At 32.9% G+C, this 23,823-nt stretch overlaps 3 protein-coding genes across 5 annotated transcripts; 1 reads left to right on the top strand and 2 right to left on the bottom strand.

The window, feature by feature from the left end:
- Window positions 1–5,685: 5,685 nt before the first annotated feature.
- On the bottom strand, window positions 5,686–8,501 carry LOC18105568 (glutamine synthetase nodule isozyme). The gene is made up of 12 exons (XM_024586944.2): window positions 8,302–8,501; window positions 8,051–8,090; window positions 7,862–7,965; window positions 7,705–7,753; window positions 7,503–7,609; window positions 7,253–7,340; window positions 6,881–7,009; window positions 6,698–6,772; window positions 6,529–6,582; window positions 6,375–6,412; window positions 6,122–6,281; window positions 5,686–6,041 (listed from the first exon to the last, which is right to left on the bottom strand). The coding sequence occupies exons 1-12, from the start codon at window positions 8,373–8,375 to the stop codon at window positions 5,889–5,891; spliced, it is 1,071 nt and encodes a 356-aa protein (XP_024442712.1). The 5' UTR covers window positions 8,376–8,501; the 3' UTR covers window positions 5,686–5,888.
- A 4,159-nt stretch (window positions 8,502–12,660) lies between these two features.
- On the bottom strand, window positions 12,661–18,950 carry LOC18105569 (long chain base biosynthesis protein 1). 2 transcript variants are annotated; one of them, XM_052447497.1, is made up of 14 exons: window positions 18,748–18,950; window positions 18,270–18,496; window positions 18,078–18,172; window positions 17,277–17,368; window positions 16,935–17,028; window positions 16,752–16,824; window positions 16,516–16,648; window positions 15,833–16,007; window positions 15,030–15,170; window positions 14,862–14,957; window positions 14,552–14,693; window positions 13,392–13,519; window positions 13,087–13,296; window positions 12,661–12,986 (listed from the first exon to the last, which is right to left on the bottom strand). In XM_052447497.1, exons 2-13 carry the CDS (start codon window positions 18,382–18,384, stop codon window positions 13,123–13,125), a joined length of 1,458 nt encoding a protein of 485 aa, XP_052303457.1. In that variant the 5' UTR covers window positions 18,385–18,496; window positions 18,748–18,950; the 3' UTR covers window positions 12,661–12,986; window positions 13,087–13,122. The 2 variants fall into 2 exon arrangements, with proteins under 2 accessions (XP_052303457.1, XP_006374209.2); XM_006374147.3 differs by having other exon boundaries at window positions 12,661–13,296.
- Window positions 18,951–19,047: 97 nt separating this feature from the next.
- On the top strand, window positions 19,048–23,053 carry LOC7453755 (NF-X1-type zinc finger protein NFXL1). 2 transcript variants are annotated; one of them, XM_024586901.2, is made up of 2 exons: window positions 19,048–19,204; window positions 19,300–23,053. In XM_024586901.2, the coding sequence occupies exon 2, from the start codon at window positions 19,360–19,362 to the stop codon at window positions 22,681–22,683; it is 3,324 nt and encodes a 1,107-aa protein (XP_024442669.1). In that variant the 5' UTR covers window positions 19,048–19,204; window positions 19,300–19,359; the 3' UTR covers window positions 22,684–23,053. The 2 variants fall into 2 exon arrangements, with proteins under 2 accessions (XP_024442669.1, XP_002321572.3); XM_002321536.4 differs by having other exon boundaries at window positions 19,068–19,204; window positions 19,303–23,053.
- Window positions 23,054–23,823: the final 770 nt, after the last annotated feature.

Here is a 23,823-nt window from a genome sequence, read left to right as displayed (position 1 = left end):
CTTAAATTATTAGGTGAGATTTTAGGATATAATTTATATTATTCTATAACACATTTAACAAAAAAATAATCTTAAAAATAAATAAGATATATTTATAAATTATGCTTTATAAAATGAAGATGGCTTCCACTTCATAAAAGGTTTCAAATATGAAATGAATATTATCCAAGACTTCACTTGTTAGATATAATATAAAAACTAAAAATATATATATTTCTTTAATACTTTTTTAAAAATCATTTATAATTTTATCCAAGACACTATCCATCTTCAGCGTGCTATGATTCACCCTCCCATTAAACCCTACAAAAGATAGATGGCATGTGAGTGCGATGCAATTACAACAATGCTTTCATCATGTTTAGTTTTGCGTTTTAAAAATATTTTTAAAAAAAATTAAGTTTTTTTTTTCTTTGCTTCAAATTAATATTTTTTAATATTTTTATATCATTTTAATGCTCTAATATCAAAATTAATATTTTTAAAATAAAAAAAATATTATTTTGATAAATTTCTAAGTAAAAAACACTTTAAAAAACAATTACAACCACACTTTAATACAGACTCTTTGACTTCACCTTCCACCACGAAGTTAGATAGCAAAAGCTAGGTCATCTTGTGACAATCTCAGCTACTATTTTTCCAAAGTTGATGATCTATCAATGATTAAAAATTCCTAATTAATAATTGCCCACATGGGATGATGATGCGTTGCTTTCTTGCGTGGCCCAAATATCTCTTTGGATTGTGGAAGAATATGTTGTTCGAAAAGGAGAATGAAATTGGTTTCTTCGTCATGCTTGCATTAGGAATATGGACGATATGATCTCAATTCACGTATTGCGTCAATGAATCATATATGATTTATTTTTCACAAAATAAAAACCATAATTTTTAAATAGCCATCTTAATATTTTTTATTTTTAATGATATAATTATAGAATATTAATTTTATATCATTTAAATTAAAAAATATCATAAAAATAATTATTTAAAAACTATATTATATATTATAATAAAAATTAAGCTTATGATACAAACTAAATATGAAAATATATAATTTTTTTTAATATTTTTACATTTCTAGAAATCGCTTGCATATAAAAAAAGAATAATTATATTGCTCATATTTTCTTTACTTAGAAAACAGTGGAAAACTTGAATTGAAAACTGTGAAGAACATCTAAAATATATTTTCTAAATTCAATATAATTTAAAAAGAAACTGGAAAACTAAGTCTTATGGATATAAAAATATTGTTGCGTTCGAAAAGGAAGTTTCAATTTTCTTTTTTTTTCCACTCTAATGTTTTTAAAAATTAGAGCATAATAAATAGTCTCTAAGTTTCTTCCAAAAAGACATTGTTTTTTATAAATAAAATACTTGCTTTATAATAAAATTAATATAAAACTTTATTTGATAATAACATTGGACCTACATTCAAGTGAATTATTTTTAAGCTTTGATGACTTTAATGTGAGCCTTCCCGGAGCTTCATTGGTGACCATCACACCATCACCAACAAACACCAGCTACCGGTCAATCATAGGACTCAGGAGCATTTTTCTATTTCTTGAAATTGATGTGTGTTTAATTAAAAATAATATATAATTTATACGCCAATAAATACTAAAAAATATTAATGATAATAATTTCTTAGCAACTTTGGTACGTAGTCCCTACATGAAATGTAGGCAAATTATGGTCAAATGATGAAGCTTTATTCTATGACAAAAGGAAATTAATAATGTTTTCCTAGCAATCTAATTTTTTTTAGATTAATGTGGGTCAGTAGCTGTTCGGGTTAACTTGTACGTACCTTAACTAATCCTACGAGTGCTGAAGTTAACGACCATGTAAGCCTCCAGTGACTCTGAGATTTATGAGACTCAAACTGGTAATTTCTAGAAAACAAACCTAAAATCTGACCAATTAAGTTACACCCTCAGTTCCCAGCCATGTATTCTAATCACACTGCTTGTAAATAAAATTGTCCACAACAATATACAAATAGTTTGTTGTAATACTACGCTATAATTTCATGATTTTACATAGCATTTTGTACAAGGAAGTGACTTTTAAATAATAATAAATTATAATTATTAAAAATAACATATGAAAACGCAATGATATTAACTCTTAAAATATTATTAAATAATTAAAAAATCATAATTATAACTAAAATTTTCATAGCTGTCAAAGCTACTTCTAACAAAATAATATTTTTTTATTTTTTAAAATTTAATTTTGATATTAATAAATCAAAATAATTTAAAAATATCAAAAAATAATAATCTGTAAAAAGAATTCAGATTTCTAAAAAAACACGGGCACCGGCGGCAATAAACAGGGCTAAAATAGTGATTTCCAAAAAAAAAAACACTGTTACTGAATGTCAAGTTTAGTTCGCAGAGGGGTCAAATCACAAACTATAGTTGATTGAATAAAGGGGGGAAGGAAAGAAATAAAGAATAAAGACAAAAATAAAACAATATAAATTCGGATATGTATGTTTAAATCCCTCCACTGACACAGCACTCCACCAACCATGTCGGACCAACCTGAGTTGAAATATGGACTTTGCTACCATGACTAATATAAGTCATTGTTTAATTTGTTTTTGTTAGATAACAGGCTGTTGTTGAAAAAAAAACATTTTAAAATATTGTTGTCAGGTTTTACTTTACTGAAAATAAAAAAAATAAAAAAATAAGTTTTCATATTTTATTTTCCTTTTTTAAAAAAATAACAATAGAAAACAGAGAACAAAAACAATAAAAGAGTTTACTAATTTAGTTTTTTTATAAAAAATTGATTGAAGTTGTGAGAAGAAGGAAGAAAAAAACCCTAACAATAGCATGAGTGCATGACTGTTTTTTTTTATTTTAATAAAAAAACAAAACCTTTCGTCAATGGAGTGTTTTGTGTTTGGTAACATATATATAACTTTTTAAAATATATTTTAATTAAAAATAAATTAGAATGATTTAAAAAAATATATTTTTCAAATAACAGCATTATAATAAACACCTTAAAAAAGTCAAAAAAATTGTTGGCAGAGTTGAAATTACATTTCTCAAAAATTTTAATTTTTTATTTAAAATTAAAATTTTTATATTTTCAAATTATTTTAATTTATTAATATTAAAAATTATTTTTAATATTAAAATTATTAAAAAAAAAATAGAATTCAGAGGAATAGAATCAACCCACCACATCCACCAAGTTTAAAAACTATACTCGAAGGTATAAAAAGTCTAATAAACTTGCGCGCGTGCGTTCTGGGGTGGGTGGTGACTCGGTGGCTCTTAGTGACAAGAAAAGGCTCTTAAAAGCAAAGGCCAAAGTTGTACGGCAGCGATGTCCCTTACCCACCTTTAAAAGATGGGTTAAAACAAAAAACAAAGTTGCAGACAGATATATATATATATATATATTCAAGTGTTCGGCCAACTTGTATTTTTTATGAGTACTGAAATTAATAATTATATAAATTTTCAGTAGTTATTAATATTAACAATCTTGAAACTTAAATTTAAAATTAAAAAAAAAAAAAACTTTTTAATTTCAAAATCTTATCACTACCGCTATTAGCTGGTTTGCAGACAGATATCTTTATTTCTCGACTACATCGCTGTGTTTCTTTAAAGCACCACGTGGCTTTGCAATTTTTTTTTTTTTATTTCAAGTCAGCTTATATGAACCGAATTAGGTTTTATATAAGGAACAAGATTTCCAAAATAAGACTTATATGTTATAGTTTATGGCTTTTAATATTAGTCAGTAGACAAAGTTGAAATATAGCTATTAATATTGCATTTCAAATGAGAGTTAAGAAAAAAGATTTTATTTAAAATTAATTTTTTATGTTTTTGAATTATTTTAATGTGTTAATATCAAAATAATTTTTTAAAATAAAAAATATTTTAAAAAACAATAATAACGGTAATTTGAAATTAACCTTTAATCCCATCAACTTTACCAACTCCATCATGATTCATGGCTTTGATTTGTTTTCATGTATTCTTCAAGTGTGTTTGACAGTGTGGTTGCGGTTATTTTTCAAATAACTTTTCGTGTCAAAATGCATGTCAATGATGTTTTTTTATTTTTTTAAAAATTATTTTTGACATCAACACGTCAAAACAATCCAAAACGTATAAATCATATTAAATTTTAACAAAAAAAAAATTTCAATTTTTTTAGTAACACGGATTGAACGCGTTTTCCAAACGCTTCCTTGTGTTCCTGTCAAAGCAGGTGTCCTCCTCTATCCAAACCACCACAGTTTTTTTCTTTAACGGGTCCAGTTATCGTCAGGTTTTGTGCATGAAGATTTATTATTATTATTATTATTATTATTATTATTATTTCTTGAGCAGGTCTTTCAGAATCCCAATTATAAATAATATATGGAAGACCATATTTACCGAACAGGCTAATGCGCTGAGTTTTTCACTTTAATTTAATGGTAAAATTATAAAATATCCCCTGAATTCTAATGAAAAAAATAAATACCCAAAAAAAATCTTTAATTTTTCACTCTATAAAATATTTTCTTTGGAAGTACCCCAAAAAACCCTTATAATTAATTCATATTATAGATATATCCTAGTTTTACTCTGATTTATCACTTGACTTTTATATATATATATATATATATATATATATATATATATATATATATAAACTAGGGTTTTATTTTTTTTATCAAAGGATTGCATTTGTTTATGAGATGATAAAGAATAGCTGGTATTTTTTGAGATGAGAGCTTATCTTATACAATACCTGTTTGTTTTTGTGTTTTAAAAATATGTTTAAAAAAATTTGAATTTTATTTTATTTAAATTAATTAATTTTTTATATTTTCAAATTATTTTAATACGTTAATATAAAAATAATTTTAAAAAATAAAAAAATATTATTTTAAAAAATAATCACAGCTAAAATATCGAACCAGTGATATTATGATATAACTGAAAATGAAAAGGACAAAAAAGTAGTAAAGAGTACGTAACGAAAACAAAAGTCTTAGACTTTCATAAGCAAACGACAACTCAAGTACTTAACTTAGCTCACAACTTTAACTTAAAAGAGAGCTTTTCAAATGTTTTTTTTTAATTTATTAAAATAATATATTTTATTATTTTTAAAAATTTATTATTGATATTATTATATTAAAATAATTTAAAACTTCAAAAAAATATTTAAAATTTCATAAAATTTTAGATGCACTTTGCATAAAATGAATTTTGAATATGATGGGATTTTCTTGTTTATCAATTGGGTAAAAACTTCCTCAATTCACATTTAATCATACATTATATACTGAATATATTTAGTTAATGTCTAAGTTGAAAAATAAAAAAGAAAACATAAAAAAAATCAGTTTCAAAACAATTTTATTATGTTTTTAAAATAGCATTATGATTGAAAATATATTAAAATAATTTTTTTATATTTATTCTTCATTTTTTATATTAACAAATTAAAATAATAATAAAATACTAAAATAAACATTAATTCAATGCCTTTAAAAAAATAAAAATACTTTTTGAGCACTACCAAACACACCCACCCTTATAATGAATTTCTGTTCTTCCCAGCTATCTTCCAACAGTAAGTAAATAATGGAGGCAGCAGGGCTTGATTCATTAATTGCAAAAAAGACAAAATACCACTAAATTCAGGGAACGGAGGACAATCATTTGTTATTTCATTGGGCATTCAGAAATCCCAATAATAATTTGCGAAATGAAGAGGCAATTCTTGTACCAAGATAATGATCCAATGGCAATCCAGTTCTAACCAGGCACCAACTTTATCAAGAAAAGACAATAGCCCACAATCACGATAATCAACCAGGGAGCAAGAATGGTGGTGATCTCTTATGGTTTCCAGAGGATGGTTGTCTCTGCGATCATGGAGGTCACAATGTAAGGATCCATATTGGAAGCAGGCCTTCTATCCTCGAAGTAACCTTTCCCTTCTTTCTCTGTATCCCTGCCAACTCTTACTGAAGCGCCACGATTCGCCACTCCCTATCAAATGAAGGCCACAACCATTTGAATCTTGAAAGATAATGCTGCAAATAATCCACAATGAAGAAAGATTATTTTACCCATGAGAAGGTGTGGATGTCAGCTGTTTCATGACGACCAGTCAGACGACGCTCATTGCCTTCTCCGTAAGCAGCAATGTGCTCCTTGTGCCTCAGTTGAAGTTTTCCAATGGCCTTCTTGATAATTTCAAACCCTCCATCATTTCTCATGGACTTGGTGCTGAAACAAACATCACAAACTTTTATTACACACTCAGTTTGAAACGCGTAAAAAAGAAAATCCATGTCTCTCTGTGTACAGATCATATGTTACCTGTAGTTTGTGTGAGCACCAGCTCCATTCCAGTCACCCTGGCAAAACAAGGCACTCAACAAAGTTAAGAACAGTGCAAATGCTTCATAAATAAGATGTTCAAGCCTCTACTCTTGCATCATAAAAGATTTAGTTTCAGATATCAAAATCTAACCGGAATAGGTTTTGGGTCAAAGGAAACGACCACTCCAGCAATTTCAGTGATCCTCTGTTGTCATAAAACCACAAGCATAAGCATCAGCATCAGCATCAGCATATTTTGTTTCAAAAAGTTCGTATTTATTAGCATGAACAAGAAAAAATATATAACAAGCTCAAAGCACCTCAAGAATGTAACGGGCAACCCACAACTCATCTCCAGCAGAGATGCCAACAGAAGGGCCAACTTGGAATTCCCACTGTTAAGTTACACAACGTCAAATTCTTCAAACATAAATCATGGCACAAACACAAAAAAACCCTTTGCATAGCTTGCAGAATGCCCCCCAAAATAAAAAGCTAAGTACCTGGCCAGGCATCACTTCTCCATTAATGCCAGAAATGTTGATCCCAGCATAAAGACATGCCTTATAATGAGAGTCAACAATATCACGGCCAAAAGCCTTATCAGCACCAGCACCACAATAGTAAGGGCCCTGTTTTGAAAAACAAACAATTCAATTGTCGTTAATAGAAGACAGGACCATTTAAAGAAGTCTGTTGAATAAAAACATGAGACCTCAAAAATGGGAATTGAATTTTTTTTAGTTAAGATATTATTGCCAATAATTTAAGATCGGGAGTTCAAGAATTTAGAGAAAAAGAAGATAATAAAATAGATTTAAAGGAAAGGAAAGGCACATCAAACCACAAAAAGAGAGAGAGGGAGAGATTAACACCTGAGGTCCAGGATAGCCACCAACAGGCCACCCAAGTGGCCATTTTAAATCCTTTTGCAGCAAGGTGTATTCTTGCTCTAAACCATACCTACATATTGAAATTAAATTATTTCAAAAGAATTATGATAGAATCCCCCAAAATCTCTTAAGAAAATTAAAACAAAAAAGAATATTCACGAGTTAAAATTAAATAGAGAATATCTGAAGAACAACTTTGAAAAACAAAGACATGGATTGAGTAGATATGTACCAGGGCACCTCAGCAACAACATCAGGATGGCTGAAAATCTTTGCTGCGCTGTGTCTCTTGTTAGTTGGGATTGGCTCTCCAGCTGGGGTGTAAGCATCACACATCACCTATAAATTTGCAATAAATAAACAGAAATTAAATTCTGAAGAAATATCAATGAGTGAATCGAACAAATTTTATTTGACAAGTGAAAGGGACTTACTAGGATGTTGTTGCCCCTTCTAAATGGATCCTTGAAGATTGCTTGTGGGCTATTTTCATGACACCAAAACAAAAGTAAATCCATGCCCAAAAAGACAAGTGCCATTAAAACACACACGCACACACGCAGTAAGGGGAGACAGAGAGCGAGAGAGAACTATAAGATGACTTCACTGTCTTCTCCAGGAGCTTGGCCAGTGCTTGAACCGTCATAGTTCCATTTTGGAAGCTTTTGAGGATCACTCACCGCTCCATCGAGTGTCTGTTTCATGTAAATCAACAAACTTTCAGAAAACAACAACTAAGAAGGTCATAATAGAAGCATGAACAGAGAAAATATTGATTACCCTGGCTTTGCTTCTAAGGTCCATACCAGAACCACCGATCCTGCAACATAAGTGACCGATCAAGATCAAGACTTTGAAAGATATTGAGGAAAAGAAGCGAGAAAGATCATTAATGATGGAACTGAAAGAATCCAATAAAAACTGAGAAATAACAGTATAACACCATTTGCAGTAAAAAAGAAATGGAAAGAAACATAGCAAGAAAAGGGAAGAAAGACTGTAACGTGGGTGAAAGCGGAAATGATTGATACCATATGTATTCTGCAATGATCTTGTCAGTGGTATCCGAGAGGTTCAAGTTGATGAGATCAGTTAAGAGAGACATGTTTACAACGAGGAAAGGAAAAGCAGAGAGCTCAACGTTGAAAGCCTTTTACTTTCTGACTCAAATGAATCTTAGATGGAGAGAGAGAGAGTTTGCTCCGTTTAAGATGGACCGGAGATGAATTTGGATTTATAGCGAGGATTTTGGTGTTGGGAACTATAATAATATTTTTATGTTTGAAAAGCGGTTTTAAGGAAATTTAATTTTTTTTATTTTAAATAAAATTCTGGTATTAAAAATAAATTTTAAAAAATAAAAAAATATTATTTTAATATAATTTCAAATAAAAATATTTTAAAAAATAACTATTTACACAACTTCACATTAATCAATGGAATTTTAAGTACTCATAATGAATTTCATGAATTTAAATATTGGGATATGATCTAAATAAATTTATTTAATAAAGGTTATTATACAAAAATATTATAGAAACAACTCGAATTATAAGGATATATAAGAATTTTGCCTAATTATATTTATAACATAAACTAACCTCCTACTTAATTGATCAAAATAGTACAAGTATTTAAATAAAAAAATTCATGCAAGTATTTAGATAAAAATATTTATAAAATACAAGTACTTTATATGTCATTATCTCTTAAGAAAATATAAAATATTAAATTAATATTAACACAAACTTATTTAATGGAGAGTTAATTGTCACGTTATCATCTCGATACCAGTACAATTAATAAATAGAAAAAAAAATAAGTGCAATATTGAAATAAAAAGAAAATAATAATAATTTAAATACCATTATCCCTCGATCGAATAGTAAACGGTTTCAATTAAACTTAATTATTTTCGAAATAAAATATAAAAAATGAAGGTGTGGTTAGGTCAGTCAATTGTGAGCGGTAGGTAATGACTAGAACGTGGGGTTGTCTTACTGACACCAAACCTCCTAATATCCATTATTATTCTTTAATTGTGTTTATTTTCTTTTACTCTTTCTGTTTTAAATAATTATCCATGAATTCTTATAGAAAAAATAATAATAAAAGACTTCCCTATAGTTAAGGCTTTGTTTATTTATTTCAAAAGATATTTAAAATAGTTGTCTTGGTGTAATATATGTTTTTTTATATAAAAAAATGACAGCTAAAATTTTTTTGTTTCTTTGCAAATTACCCAACAGGAATTCAATAATGTTGTTGTTTTTATTACTAAATCCATAGTAATGATGGCCACTGGAGGCTTATATAGTCGTTAACTTTAGGGTTCGTGGGATTAGTCTAGGTACGCGCAAGATGGTCTGGACACCCATATTAATAAAAAAAAAAATTTTATTGTTCTCAAAGAGATATGCAAGCTTGATTTATAAATGTTATTTTTAAAATTATTTTTTATTTGAAAATTTATTAAAATAATATAATTTTTTTTTTATTTTTAACATCATTAAAACGATTAAAAAATATTAAAAAATTAATTTAAATTTAAAAAAATCAAAAAATTCCAAATAAACAGTTAAATTATAATGCCAAACTATACCTACCTCTATCTCCTCTACCTCGTCTTCCATACAAGGATATCTTTAATCAAAAGCAATACATAAAGACACTTATGAAAATTGACTTGGAACCTAACAAAGCATCATTGAAGATCAGAAATATGAGAAAGAAAAATATATTTTTTATGATTTCATGTTAAATCTGCTGTCCGTACATGTTCATGTTCCAAGATATTTTAGTTTTCAGTATCTTGGACCATGAGCAAGTTAAAGTCTTCATTGATGCTCATGGATCCTTTCTTTTTTCTTGATTTATGTTCTCACCTTTACTTTCCTATGAACTCTTCAACAACCCATTAATTTTTTTTAATAACCCTTTAATCATATGATATAAGTGGATTACTTTAGTCTTAATACAGATTACCATTAAACTGCTGAAGAAAAAGAAACGAAAAATAGCTATCAAGACATGTCCTTGTTCCAAGAAAATAATCTTGTGGATCACAAAAAGTCAAAAACAATAGAACGAAAGAAAGTAATGTTAGAGAATAATATAAATTATATCTTGAGATTTTACTTAACAACTTAAGCTATTGAGTTGAGATGGTTCTTTAATATGGTATCAGAGCCTTGATAACCAAGCAGTCACGAGTTCAAATCTCACTATCTTTATTTATTTGATAAAAATCAAACATAAAATAACATGAACTTATATAAATTTTATATAAAAAATTGAAGCCGGTGTGGACGTTTTAAGAAAGAGAGAGACCAAAATGATAAAGAGTAGAATTCGTGTAGTAATATTGTGAAGCAATTTCTTTGGGGACTTCGCATTCCAACAAGGTGTTTAATTTTGTATGTAGATGCATTGGTAGTATCTTTTGCTTAAATTTGCGTTCTCCAATATGGTGATATTGATGCTTATCAGGACGACTTCCATCAGGATCATAAAATTACTATTTTCTATTCTTACATCGCTATGAATAACTTTGGAAACTAAAAAAAACAATTGAAAAACTTTTCGTAGTTTCCAAAGGAATATGTATGGTTTTGCACATAGTTTTTAGACTCGGCTCGGTCAAAGACCTGGGTTTCAGGTTTTAACCAGGTCACTAGGTCGCCCGAGTCAATTTGTTTTTTTTTAAATCAAAACGACGTTATTTTAATAAAAAAACAAAAGTCAACGAGTTGCAACCGAGTTTTTGATCGGGTCTTGCTAGGTCAACCCGCCAGGTCACACCGGGTTTTTTCTTTAACCCGGCCCGGTTCTAGGTCTAGGTCGGCTGGGTTCCAAGTTGACCCAGTAAACCGAGCCGGGTTATAAAACTATATTTCTACTTAACATGTTTGTCCCATCATTATGTTTCTGCATAAAAATGCCTGCAAAGTATCTTGTCTTTAAAAGCCGCTTCTGTCTTTTAACTCTACATGAGTGTTGAGTAAAAATACCATGGATAATAATTGTTTTCTTTCATCCCTTTTTCCCATTTTATTCTTTCACGTTGTTTTTATTGTAAACTGAGTTTGTTAATTTGTATTAATATATTTTTTTATGGGATTATTACAATGTCAAAAAGAAATTTAATATTAGATTGATGTTTAATTTGTTTTTAAAAATATTTAGTTTTATTATTTACAAAAAAAATATAAAATAAAAAGGTTAAAATTGAAAGTGAGATTAAATTATAGTTTTTTTTAACTCACTTTTAGACGTCACTATTGTCTTTAAATGTCATTCTCAAAAACATCTTAAAAACAATGATTTTACTATTCATAACCTCATACAATATTATGGATTTTTTTTATCCCTTAAGTTTTTTTTTCTCTTGTCATTGATTTTTTTTTCAATATTATCATTTCATATTTCATTGATTGGGAATTGAGCTTGATAATTTATTTTATTTTTTTTCTATGAATTTATCACGGTATCAAAAAAAAATCCCAACATTTAATTTATAGTCAATTTTAGATAAAAAAAACTCGGTTATATTGTTTGCGAAAAAATAAAAATGAGAGGATCAAAATTGATAGTGAGGCAGAAGTGCAAGCTTTTTGTTTTTGTTTTTACATTTTCCATTCAATGCCTTTTTGAAAAACTTTACTTTCATATTTTTTTTAAATTGTTTTTAGTCCATTTAGTTTAATAATTATATATTTTAATCTAAAATTTTATTTTATTTTTATATTTCAGTTAATGGGCTTGAGAGAGGAGAGAGACTAGTGAAAAAACAATAAAGGAGAGAAAGAGATTAATTGGCTAAATTCTATGAATAAAAAAGTCAAATTTGATGTCAATATGTTTTTCTTAACAAGAGGAGTGTCATTGAGATGTTTTTGAGTTTCTATATTACTAGAAAAAGTAGATTGAGATTGAGAAAAGTTTTTATTTTTATTTTGTGTTTTTAAACCAATCCATGAGTGTTTTGAGTTGAAAAAAATTTAGATTTACGAAATATATTTGCTCTAGATAATTTTATTTGTTATCTTTAATGTAAATATTTATTTTTATAATTGTTTAATTTAATAACAAATAAATTCTAAAACACAAGGTTATTGAAAGAAATAGTCTCGTTATTGTCTTCAATCCAGAAGAAGCTGGTTATAATGGCCCATGCAAGAACAGGCTTGATATGCCAAATCCAGGGATTCAAGGACTCACTATCTGAATCTGGCTGTTACATGATTTTTTATTTTATTTTACATTAACATATCAAAATTACTCAAAAACACTGAAAAAATAAATATAAAAAATCATTTTAAAATATTTTCAATTACACTGCATCAAATGAGGATCCAAACCGTGAATATAAACAGTGGCAACACCAGAGATGTTCTCTCTTTAAACAGCTTAAAAAAAAATATGGAACCAAAAGTGGAGTATATGTCACAAATATTCTATAAACCTTGCTTGGACCAATCAATACAATCTGATAAATGTTCTAATCAACTGCTTGTTGTCAACCTCAGTGATGGAATCAATTCTATGACTGAAAACAAAATTAAATATGCTGATCTGTTGAAACTCAAATAATCCCAATATAATTTTATAAACTATCAACATCCACTGGCTTCTCACACAAAAATTCTTCCTTGACTTGGATCTGAAGAGGATATGATGGATGAGTGCCACGAGAAAAATCTAATGCAGCTCAGAGGCAAGAAACGAGACCAACCAGATGCACAGCATTCAATTATTGTTTCGTCAGCACCGACGCTGAAACCCTCTTCAAGGATAAAATCTAATGCAGCTCAGAGGCAAGAAACGAGACCAACCAGATGCACAGCATTCAATTATTGTTTCGTCAGCACCGACGCTGAAACCCTCTTCAAGGATTCACTTGCCTTGAGCAGATCAGAATCTGAATGGGCAGCAGATACGAACAATCTGATCCCCACAGGCAAACGACATTTATCAATGGTTGATCTCTTTGAGGTTACAAAAAATACAGAGTCTTCCTTCAATGCCTGAAAAATTCATAATTACAAAGCAACAGAGTAAGTGCAAGGTAGAACAACCAAAGTGTAATTATAATAAACCAAACGACTAATTCATTCCTTACCCGATCAGCGATAGCTTCGAGTAGTTGAAGGTCATCTTTCATGGAACCTGTGGACATTTCTAGTTTGAGAAAAACAATAGGTGATTCTGGATTGCTGGCTATAGAGAGACCCTGTATGTTGGACAATCCTGCAATCACCAAATAAATTTAGAAATAGGAAAATCTGTGCAAACCATGCAAAAATAAAAAAGATATAAAGACAAAAAAAGTGAGGATAATGCTAGAAATACTTAATATTTTTTACTAAAACTCTTTACTAATTGACGTGACATCATGCAATTTGTATTTTATCAATTACTCAATTTCATAATTATAATTATCCCACTAAATATGATAAGATCTACATTCCATGCCTTGAAATTTTTTTCTTGTAATAAATGCTAGATCATTTAGTATGCACAGCTTAGAAAAAAAAAGTTTAGCATCCCTATCATTACCTAAAAAGTTATTCTGGCAACAGGGCCTCTAGCTCCAAATAAAACCTGGCATTTTTGAACCAAAAACCATAGCTGGATAATTTCTCTAGACAAAACATGATGGTTTCCCCAGGAGATTGCCTATATGCTGCCTACTTTGTAAGCACGAGCTTCTAGCTTTTATTTCTATAAAACTTCATGTGACAAATGATTTATATTCACCATAAAGAAATATGCTGCAATTGTACAAATCTATACCGGACATTACCTCTAACTCACTCAACCATAGGAAAAGAAAGAGATTATAATAAACAAACAGGACCAAAATATATGATGCTTTTTCTCAAACTTCGGTTCAATTTACTAACGACCAAAAGAGGTCCAACTAATCACATTCCAATGACAATTCATACAATTCAAATGTTCTCAAGGAAATATTATGATCAAATGATGATATGATAGTTGGCCTCAGTTTCTGTGGTTGAATAATTGACGTGTGTTACATAAGGATTGACTCTCAAGTGCTCATGAAGAAAAGATTCTGAGAACACAAAACATTACTAGAAAGTAAATACAAAGGAAGACAAAGGTGCTGGTGAAATTAACAAGACCATGGTGGCCATTTTCCAAAAAAGAAAGAATAGTAACACATCAATACACATGTATCATGAGTCTAACTTTGTATATAAGGGAGAGAATGTTAAAAAGAAAAACATAAGAATGACAACTGAGTAATGCAACAACCTTTCCACAAGACAGAAATGTTTTCTTTCAACTTTGTTATTAAAGCAGGATTATCTTCCAGAACATTGATAGCAGTAATTGCAGCACTTGCAAGATATGGTGGCAAAGAAGCAGAAAACACATATCCAGAACTGCTAAGCCGCTGCCAAATATAAGCAAATAATAAGCATTAGCACTATAGAATTGGAAGAAATAATAATTATCATTACCACTGCAGCACTACCATATGCTAATAGAATGATGATGAAGGACCTGACTACTCATCCAAATTTCAATAAAATGAAGTTATTAGGCATGTATATTTTCATACTTGATGATCAATGACTCTGGAACTACCAGTGCAGAATCCTCCTTCAGTGGCTAATGCATGGCCCATAGCTGCAGTAACAATATCTACCTTCTCAATCTGCAACCCATACAATCATAAATCAGAGAGTTTGAGCCAGTAACAAGATATAAATGAATCTTTAAAACATACCGGCACCCCATGGTATTCAGTAAGACCTCTTCCAAACCTGCCAAGAACACCAAATGAGTTGCTTTCGTCCAACAAAACACGGAAGAGATATTTCTCCTTCAATCTGATGATCTCGTTTAAAGGGGCTATTTGTCCAGAATTCTACAGATTTCAGAGCAAAAAAATAAATATCCCAGTCAAGCAAGTTCAACATTCATTACAGTTATGGGGTAAAATAACTAATTGTTAGAGCAAATAGATGACTAGCAGTACCACTAAGAAATAAATGCAGTTACTGAATTAACACACTCATATATCAATCATTTTTCAGAAACTACATGCATCAGCAATCAATTCCACTGAATCAATAAAGTCAGAAAAGCGAGGAAAACACTAGATTTCCCCACAAGACCAGGGGCCTCTATAGTCTACTAGCTTTGTCAGTTTCAAAGTACAAACTCCTAAAAGAAATAAAATTTAAAGCAAATGCAAACAAAACAGAGAGGAGGAGGGGCGGGTGGGGGGGGGAGGGTGGTGGTGTGATCCGAGGTTGCTTGATTACTATGCCACATATTTTAACTTCAGAAAAAATTGCACATCAACTTAGGAGTTACCGCTATGGAATAACAGTTAGCCTAAAAAACACAATGGTTAAGCCTGAGTTGGGTAAAAACAAGTAATCCAATATCATGATTCGGTTTTCCTGTGCTGATTGCAGCCAATACCCTTTTGTTGCAAGCATTTAAAAGTTTTTCTTTTATTCTAGCTTATCAAATATATATGTATTTGATATGCATGCAAAACAGAAACAAGATACCTCATACCTGGTACACAGCTTCAACTACAATGTAGCGTCGCAATTCCTTGGCCCGCTTATTCCCAGCAGTGATTTTCTCCAAAGTATTTCGCAAAGATTCCATGTCATTGTGCTTGAAATACACAATGGTGCTTCTTGAAAGATAAAGGCCATTCTGTATTCCCCAATGGACTCCCTCATCCCTAAGGGAAAATGATAATAAAGACAATAAGTACCAGTTTTATTTAGTGATATATTACACTTCCCCAGAACAATTTTAAAATAAAAGGTTTCACAAATGAACTGAAAATTGTAAAATATCTGGATAACTATGCCACAGACAACTTGAGTGACCAGATATGCATATTACAAATCAGTGAAAAATACACAGTCAAGGATGAGAAGACTGGGAAATCTTATTTGGTCATCTATTATCATATAGGTACCATTGGTGAGCATAATTTAGGCTCAGCATACGTTGATAAAATCTTAGATTTATATGGGATACCAAGCAATAGTCAAAGGTGTGTTATAATCATTTTAAAATGATAATCAAACTAACATCACTAAATTTCAAGGGAAGGGACTGAACATATTGAATGAAATAAAAAATGAAGGATTTATGTATTTTTTAAAACACTTTTAGCTGATTTCTATCATATAGCCACACAGGTAAAACAAATCTTTAACACTTAGGATTACCATACTCACACAACAATTATGTCTCCCTTTTTGCAAAAACATGGAATTGTGCTGAACATAGTGGAAAGTCCATATGAATAGAGAATTGAATCTGAAGTTCCCAAAAACTTGGCTATTCTGGCCTCACAATCAAGGTGAACATCTAAGAAAAAGAAAAGTTGTCAGAAGGTAAGCATTTAAGGTAAAAAATTGGAAACAAATCTTCATCCTGCTTCATTTAAATTACAGTTGAAATTGAGTCTCACCAATTGTTCCATAGAACCCACGAGGACCACAGGAACCAACACCATATTTTTCCAAGGCCGAGGTACTTGACTCCTGAGGAATTTTTTTTTTTTTAATAAAAAACTTGGTCATTCATTTTCTAATCTAAGGAAAATCATTATCATAAATGGAAAAATAAAATTAAGCAGAACAGATTTTCTCACAAGTAGCTTCTCATGCGCTGTTAGACCAAGATAATTCGCTGAAGCAAAGTTTACAACATCTTTTCCATTGATTATGGCATGTGGCCCTGCAGCACTGCAATAAAAAGTAGCTCATGAATTGTGATTACTTCAGAAGAATCATCCAGATATGTCTTCTGAGCAAAGTCATTGTTGGAGTATCAAAATAGCAACTTCTTTGAGGGGATGCGAGGGATCATCAATTCAATAACTGCAATTAATGGCTTTTCCATACAACAATAGGAGGGTAGGTTTATACATGCAAGCACAAGGATACTTTTGACAAGAGCCAAACAAATGTGTTGAGACGATAAGTATGTTCACCTTTCCAATGCTGGTGGCTCATATCGCATCTCCTCTGTAATTCGAGGAATAAGGGATTCTGGAATCCATTCATCACATAGCTCATCTATTTCCTACAGACAACACACTTTTTGGTAATATTATGCTGGAACAGCTTCACACTTCAGAATGAGTTCTCAAACAAACTATAATTCACATATCCACAAGCTAAACCAGTGAAAAGCACAAATCTAATCTGAAATGAAATACCATGTACCAATAAATCTAAGAATCAGTCATAAGGAAAAATAACAGAAATTCATATGGAAGCACCACATGTAGAAGTTTAAAAGGATACATAGAACTTAGAAGTTCCAGTGGGCTATCAAGCAATGCTCAAGGATACTGTGGACAGGTATATTGGTGAATCGATATCTAATAACACTTTCATACTCCACATTATAGCAGAGACAAAAGTCTTCAGCATTATAAAAGGATGATGGAACTCTTTTCTTTAAAACTTGGACAAAAACTTCGAAACTTGATTTCCAGAATTCTTTTAAATTCCATCCTCATGCATTTTCACGTGGCTCCAAAAGAAGAGGAAAAACAACTAAAATATAGCTAACTCTCAATGCTCAATGCCCTAGGTCAGAAAACATCAGTACAAACATTCAAATGTATTCATCTATCTTTAAGTACATGCATGATTTATCATCCTGACAAGTTAGAAAACTTCTAAACAATACAAAACACATAATGCAAGAAGGCAGTTTCTTTCAACTAACGTATAAAAAGAGACAAAAAGGAAAAGAGAACAAAAAAGTGTCAAGCCACACTAACCTTCTTTGTTAACGGTCGCTTAGGATGTTTATAACTTTTCTGGGAAAGTAGAAAAAGAATGACCACTAAAAGAAGAACCTCCACAAAGAGATGCCCTTTAACAAAAAAAAAAAGCAAACATAAAAAGTTAATTACAGAGATACACAATCAAACCATCACCAATCACCAGTTTTAAAAGAGATCAAAATCTACCTCCAATTTGAACACCAAAAACAACAGCTCTTGCAGATGGAAAATTCAAAGCAGATGTCACCCTCTCCAAAGTACCATTCACTAATTGCAAAACATTTGATGCCATTGTATCCATTGCATCAAATCCCAGATTGCATATACTTTTCAACAATCAACCAGATACACAATATTGATGATTACTCGTATAAAACAATCATGCAATGCAACACACGCATAGCTGCTATCCCCTGTTGGTTTCAATGGAAAGACAGAAGCAAAAAAAGAGCAGAATTAAGCAATACCTACATGGAAAAGATTCAAGCCTTCTAGAAGTAAAGCTTCAAAAGAACAAATCTTTAGGTAATTTAGATTCTGGGTTTTGTTTATATTTTAGAAATACCAAATAAACAAGAACAAAAGATGGAAAAAAGAATGGAGAAAAGTGGAGAGAAAACGATGTTTTTTTCTTGATCTGTTCTAATTATTATACAAAACATACCTTGATTGATTGAGGTTGTAATGAGAAGACAAGACGAGAGTGAATTCTATGTTCTTTTATTTTTTATTTTTTGTGAAGATGTATGTGTGTGGATTTTGCTGGATGAGATTCAGTCAGTATTCAAGCAAATCATTCATGTCCTCTTGTCTTGGTTAGAGAATGAAGGAAGGAAAGAGCAGTTTTCTCAAGACAATGAGCATCAATTATGTTTAGATCAGAACCCCGAAAAATATTTGGCCCATGATGTAGTAATATTGGGCCAACGAGTGGACAGTTCCAATGCTCAGAACCTTCAATGGAAGGATGGTTCAGCTCTCTCTCTCTCTCTCAATTACTTCGTAATAATTAGGCCCATACATGCCCTGTTTGATGATGCCTAAGTACTAACCGGAAGCAAGAAAAGTAGAAAACCCATCCTCCATTTCCTTTCCTTTCAACAATCTTTCTTCATCATCAGGTACGTATTCCTCTTCATCATCTGTAGTTAATTATATATTAAGATCAGGTCGTTAATTTTCAATTTTTTTTTTTATTTCTTGGTGGTGGGTATAGCAGTAGTATTGTAGAAGTAGCAGAGGAGGAGGAGTGTTGTTGTTGTTGTTGTCAGAGAATATGAGCTTTCAACCCCGAAATGATCGAAGAGACAACAACAACAACAGGTCGTCTAGATTTCCCACCCAGAAGTGGGTTCCGAGAGGAGCTAATTCTAGTCCTGCGGTTGATGCAAACACCAAACCGCCTTCGAGTTCCAACTCTAGATGCAATGGAAATGGTGGGGGTGGTGCTGCTCATGGGTGGTCAGGAACAGCACATCATAGGTATAATAAAGGTGGTATGGCTGTGAATGCACCTAGAGGTCTTGTGGGTCGGCCTAGGAAGGGGATAGAGAGGAGTGAGAAGACTCGGGAATTGAATGACCCGAATTTGCCGCAGCTTGCACAAGATATTCAGGAGAAGCTTGTGAAGAGTACGGTTGAGTGTATGATTTGTTATGATATGGTTCGGAGGTCTGTGCCTATTTGGTCTTGTTCGAGTTGTTTCTCGATTTTTCATTTGAATTGTATCAAGAAATGGGCTCGTGCCCCGACTTCTGTTGATTTGATTGCGGAGAAGAATCAAGGTTTTAATTGGCGGTGTCCGGGATGTCAATCTGTGCAGCTTACGACGTTGAATGATATTCGGTATGTTTGCTTTTGTGGGAAGAGGAGGGATCCACCTTCGGATTTGTATTTGACTCCTCATTCGTGTGGAGAACCTTGTGGAAAGCCACTTGAGAAGGAGGCTCCTGGTGCTGATGGGAGTAAGGAGGATCTTTGCCCTCATAATTGTGTCTTGCAGTGTCACCCTGGGCCATGTCCTCCTTGCAAGGCCTTTGCTCCACCACGCCTGTGTCCTTGTGGGAAGAAAATAATCACAACAAGATGTGCTGATCGGATGTCTGTTGTTACCTGTGGACACCCATGTGATAAGCTTCTTGAATGTTGGCGTCATCGATGTGAGCGGATTTGCCATGTTGGTCCCTGCGATTCTTGTCAGGTGTTGGTCAATGCTTCATGTTTCTGCAAGAAAAAGACGGAGGTTGTTCTGTGTGGTGACATGGCAGTGAAGGGAGAAGTGAAAGCTGAAGATGGTGTTTTTTCTTGCAATTCTACATGTGGAAAGATGCTGGGTTGTGGAAACCATATGTGTGATGAAACTTGTCATCCAGGTCTTTGTGGCGATTGTGAGTTAATGCCTGCCAGGGTCAGGTCTTGCTATTGTGGAAAAACAAGTTTGCAGGAGGAAAGAAAGAGTTGTTTGGATCCAATTCCAACATGTACACAAATATGCGGCAAATCACTTCCTTGCGGGATGCACCAATGTAAAGGGGTGTGCCATTCTGGGGATTGCGCACCTTGTTTGGTTTCTGTAACCCAAAAATGCCGTTGTGGATCAACCTCTCAAATTGTGGAGTGTTACAAAATTACTTCAGAGAATGAAAAATTCTTGTGTGAGAAGCCTTGTGGTCGAAAGAAGAACTGTGGAAGGCACAGGTGTAGCGAGCGATGCTGCCCTCTTTCCAACATTAACAATCAGTTCTCTGGTGATTGGGATCCGCACTTTTGTCAAATGGCCTGTGGGAAGAAGTTAAGGTGTGGACAGCATTCTTGTGATGATCTTTGTCACAGTGGCCATTGTCCTCCTTGTCTTGAAACAATTTTCACTGATTTGACATGTGCGTGTAGGAGAACTTCCATCCCTCCTCCATTGCCTTGTGGTACACCTCCCCCTTCATGTCAGCTCCCATGCTCAGTCCCTCAGCCTTGTGGCCATCCAGCTTCTCATAGCTGTCACTTCGGAGACTGCCCATCTTGTTTGGTGCCTGTAGCTAAGGAGTGTGTTGGTGGGCATGTGATTCTCGGGAACATACCCTGTGGGTCAAGGGATATCAGATGCAACAAACTATGTGGTAAGACAAGGCAATGTGGTCTGCATGCATGTGGAAGAACTTGTCATTCACTGCCTTGTGATACCTCATCTGGAAACGAAACTGGCACGAGAGCTTCTTGTGGGCAGACATGTGGTGCCCCTAAGAGAGATTGCAGGCATACTTGCACTGCACTTTGTCATCCTCATGCTCCTTGTCCTGATGTCAGATGTGAGTTCCTTGTCACAATTAGTTGCTCTTGTGGCAGGATGACAGCATCTGTTCCTTGTGATGCTGGGGGGAGCAATGGTGCTTATAATGACACTGTTTTAGAAGCTTCCATTCTCCACAAGTTGCCAGCATCTCTTCAACCAGTGGAATCAACTGGAAAGAAGATTCCTCTTGGCCAAAGAAAGCTTATGTGTGATGATGAATGTGCCAAGTTGGAGAGGAAAAGGGTTCTTGCTGATGCTTTTGATATCACCCCTCCTAATCTGGAAGCTCTTCATTTTGGTGAGAATTCTGCAGTGACAGAGTTGATTGGTGATCTGTACAGGCGTGATCCAAAGTGGGTGCTTGCTGTGGAGGAAAGGTGCAAATATTTGGTTCTTGGCAAGAGCAGAGGAACCACTAGTGGTCTTAAGATTCATGTTTTTTGCCCTATGCTGAAGGATAAAAGGGATGCAGTTAGTCTGATTGCTGAGAGGTGGAAGCTTGCAATTTATTCTGCTGGTTGGGAACCAAAGCGTTTTTTTGTAGTTCATGCTACATCCAAATCCAAACCTCCACCTCGTGTGATTGGGATTAAGGGTACGACAACTTTAAGTTCCCATCCACCAGTTTTTGATGTTCTTGTAGACATGGATCCCAGGCTTGTTGTATCTTTTCTAGATTTGCCGAGGGAGGCAGATATAAGTTCACTGGTCCTTAGGTTTGGTGGGGAATGTGAATTAGTTTGGTTGAATGATAAGAATGCACTGGCTGTATTCAATGATCCTGCTCGAGCAGCTACTGCTATGAGAAGGCTGGATCATGGATCATTATATCATGGAGCATCTGTGGTTCCTCAAAATACTGGTGCATCTGTGGCATCACCAGCTAATAATGCCTGGGCAGTGGCAGGGACTGCAATGGAAGGAACAGTTGCAGCTTTGAAGGGAACTTCGTGGAAGAAAGCTGTAGTGCAGGAGACTGGTTGTAAGAAATATTCATGGAGTGGTGAAGAGTGGTCTGATGGTGGTTCTGCAGATGTTCAGGCTTCTGCATGGAAAGGGAAAGAAGCTCCAATTGTGGCTTCGATTAACCGATGGAGTGTCCTAGACTCTGAGAAGGCTGACAGTTCATCTGCTGCCTCTGTCAAGATGGAAGATCCCGCAAAACAAGTTGCAGGAAGCCTTTCCAGTTCAGGTTTGGAATCAAATGCAAGCACTTCCAGTGCATCAAGGCAGCCTGCAATGCAATCTGGAGGAGTTTCAAGAGAAGAAGATTTATCTGTGGTGGTGGATGATTGGGAGAAGGCTTATGATTGAGAATGCTTCTAGGGTAATTGATTTTTTGAATTTTGACAGGAGACGAGTACCTTTTGGTCTACACCTCACTTTATATTTTTTGCAGGAGTTTTTTTTTTCCCTGTTATGAATAGTTATATCTTCCATCAGTATTGATACTTGATGGTGAGTGACTTAAAATCCCATTAATTTGGGGAAAGAGCATACATCTCTACTGCATGTAAGAGTACTTGCAGTATAGAACTTTGTCTAAGAAAATTCTGGGAAAGAATCATTGCTGCTTCGTCGGTGGGTTTTTTCAGATTTTTGAGGAAGGCATACTATGTGTACAGAGCAGAAGTGACATCTCCCTAATTTTGATTCCAATGAGATATTTGCTCTGTTTTGGCAAGATTAGTGTTTCTTCGTTTCTTTCTCTGCCTTCTCCTTCTCAATGTTTTGATCCCAAAAACAATGCCTGAGATTCAGCTAATGCTTTGGTTCTGTTCTGTTTGTTTGGGATTCAAATCTTGAATAACTCATTATTTATGATGATACTCTTTGTATTTATCATCATTTAATTCTAGGAGTGACAAGTGAAGTTGCTGCACTATACATAAGAACGGCAATTTACGCATAAATTGTTGGGGTTAATCATAAAATTCTACTTCCTGTCAAGAACTGGAAAGTAATTTTCTCAAGAACTCTAGCCTTACTAAAACAACTAGGAAACATGTTCTTCACTATACATCTGAGGTCCAAAAAGACACAGATAACTTAAAAATGAGAATGAAATTTAGATTTTGTTACCACTACTATTTCCTTAGGCAAAAATTCAATTTGAAATGAAAATGCTGGTACCCAGAACCAACAGGAAGAAGCAAGGAAACTCTATCTCTAGTGGGAACCGAATACTTCCCATGAACTACCTTCAGCTTGTCTTTCCATGGCATCTTATGCAGTTTCTCAACTAGCCAAACACAATCCCTGGTCAAAGAGGAATGGAAGTCAAAAAAAGTTATCACCCATCAATTGTTCACAGATAGAAAATGTTGCTTAGCCCTTTACACACATTAGCTGTTCCTTTGAACAGCCTGTGTAAAGTTCCAAGTTTTGCTCCAATCAGGCTTCCGGTGTCAGGTCCAGAGTGCAACATAAACTGTTGAGGTAGCAACCATTGAT

Source organism: Populus trichocarpa, chromosome 15 (assembly GCF_000002775.5).
Source record: "Populus trichocarpa isolate Nisqually-1 chromosome 15, P.trichocarpa_v4.1, whole genome shotgun sequence".
NCBI lineage: Eukaryota > Viridiplantae > Streptophyta > Magnoliopsida > Malpighiales > Salicaceae > Populus > Populus trichocarpa.
The sequence above is the reverse complement of the archived record's forward strand: the minus strand, read 5'-3'. Positions and strand labels throughout refer to the sequence as shown.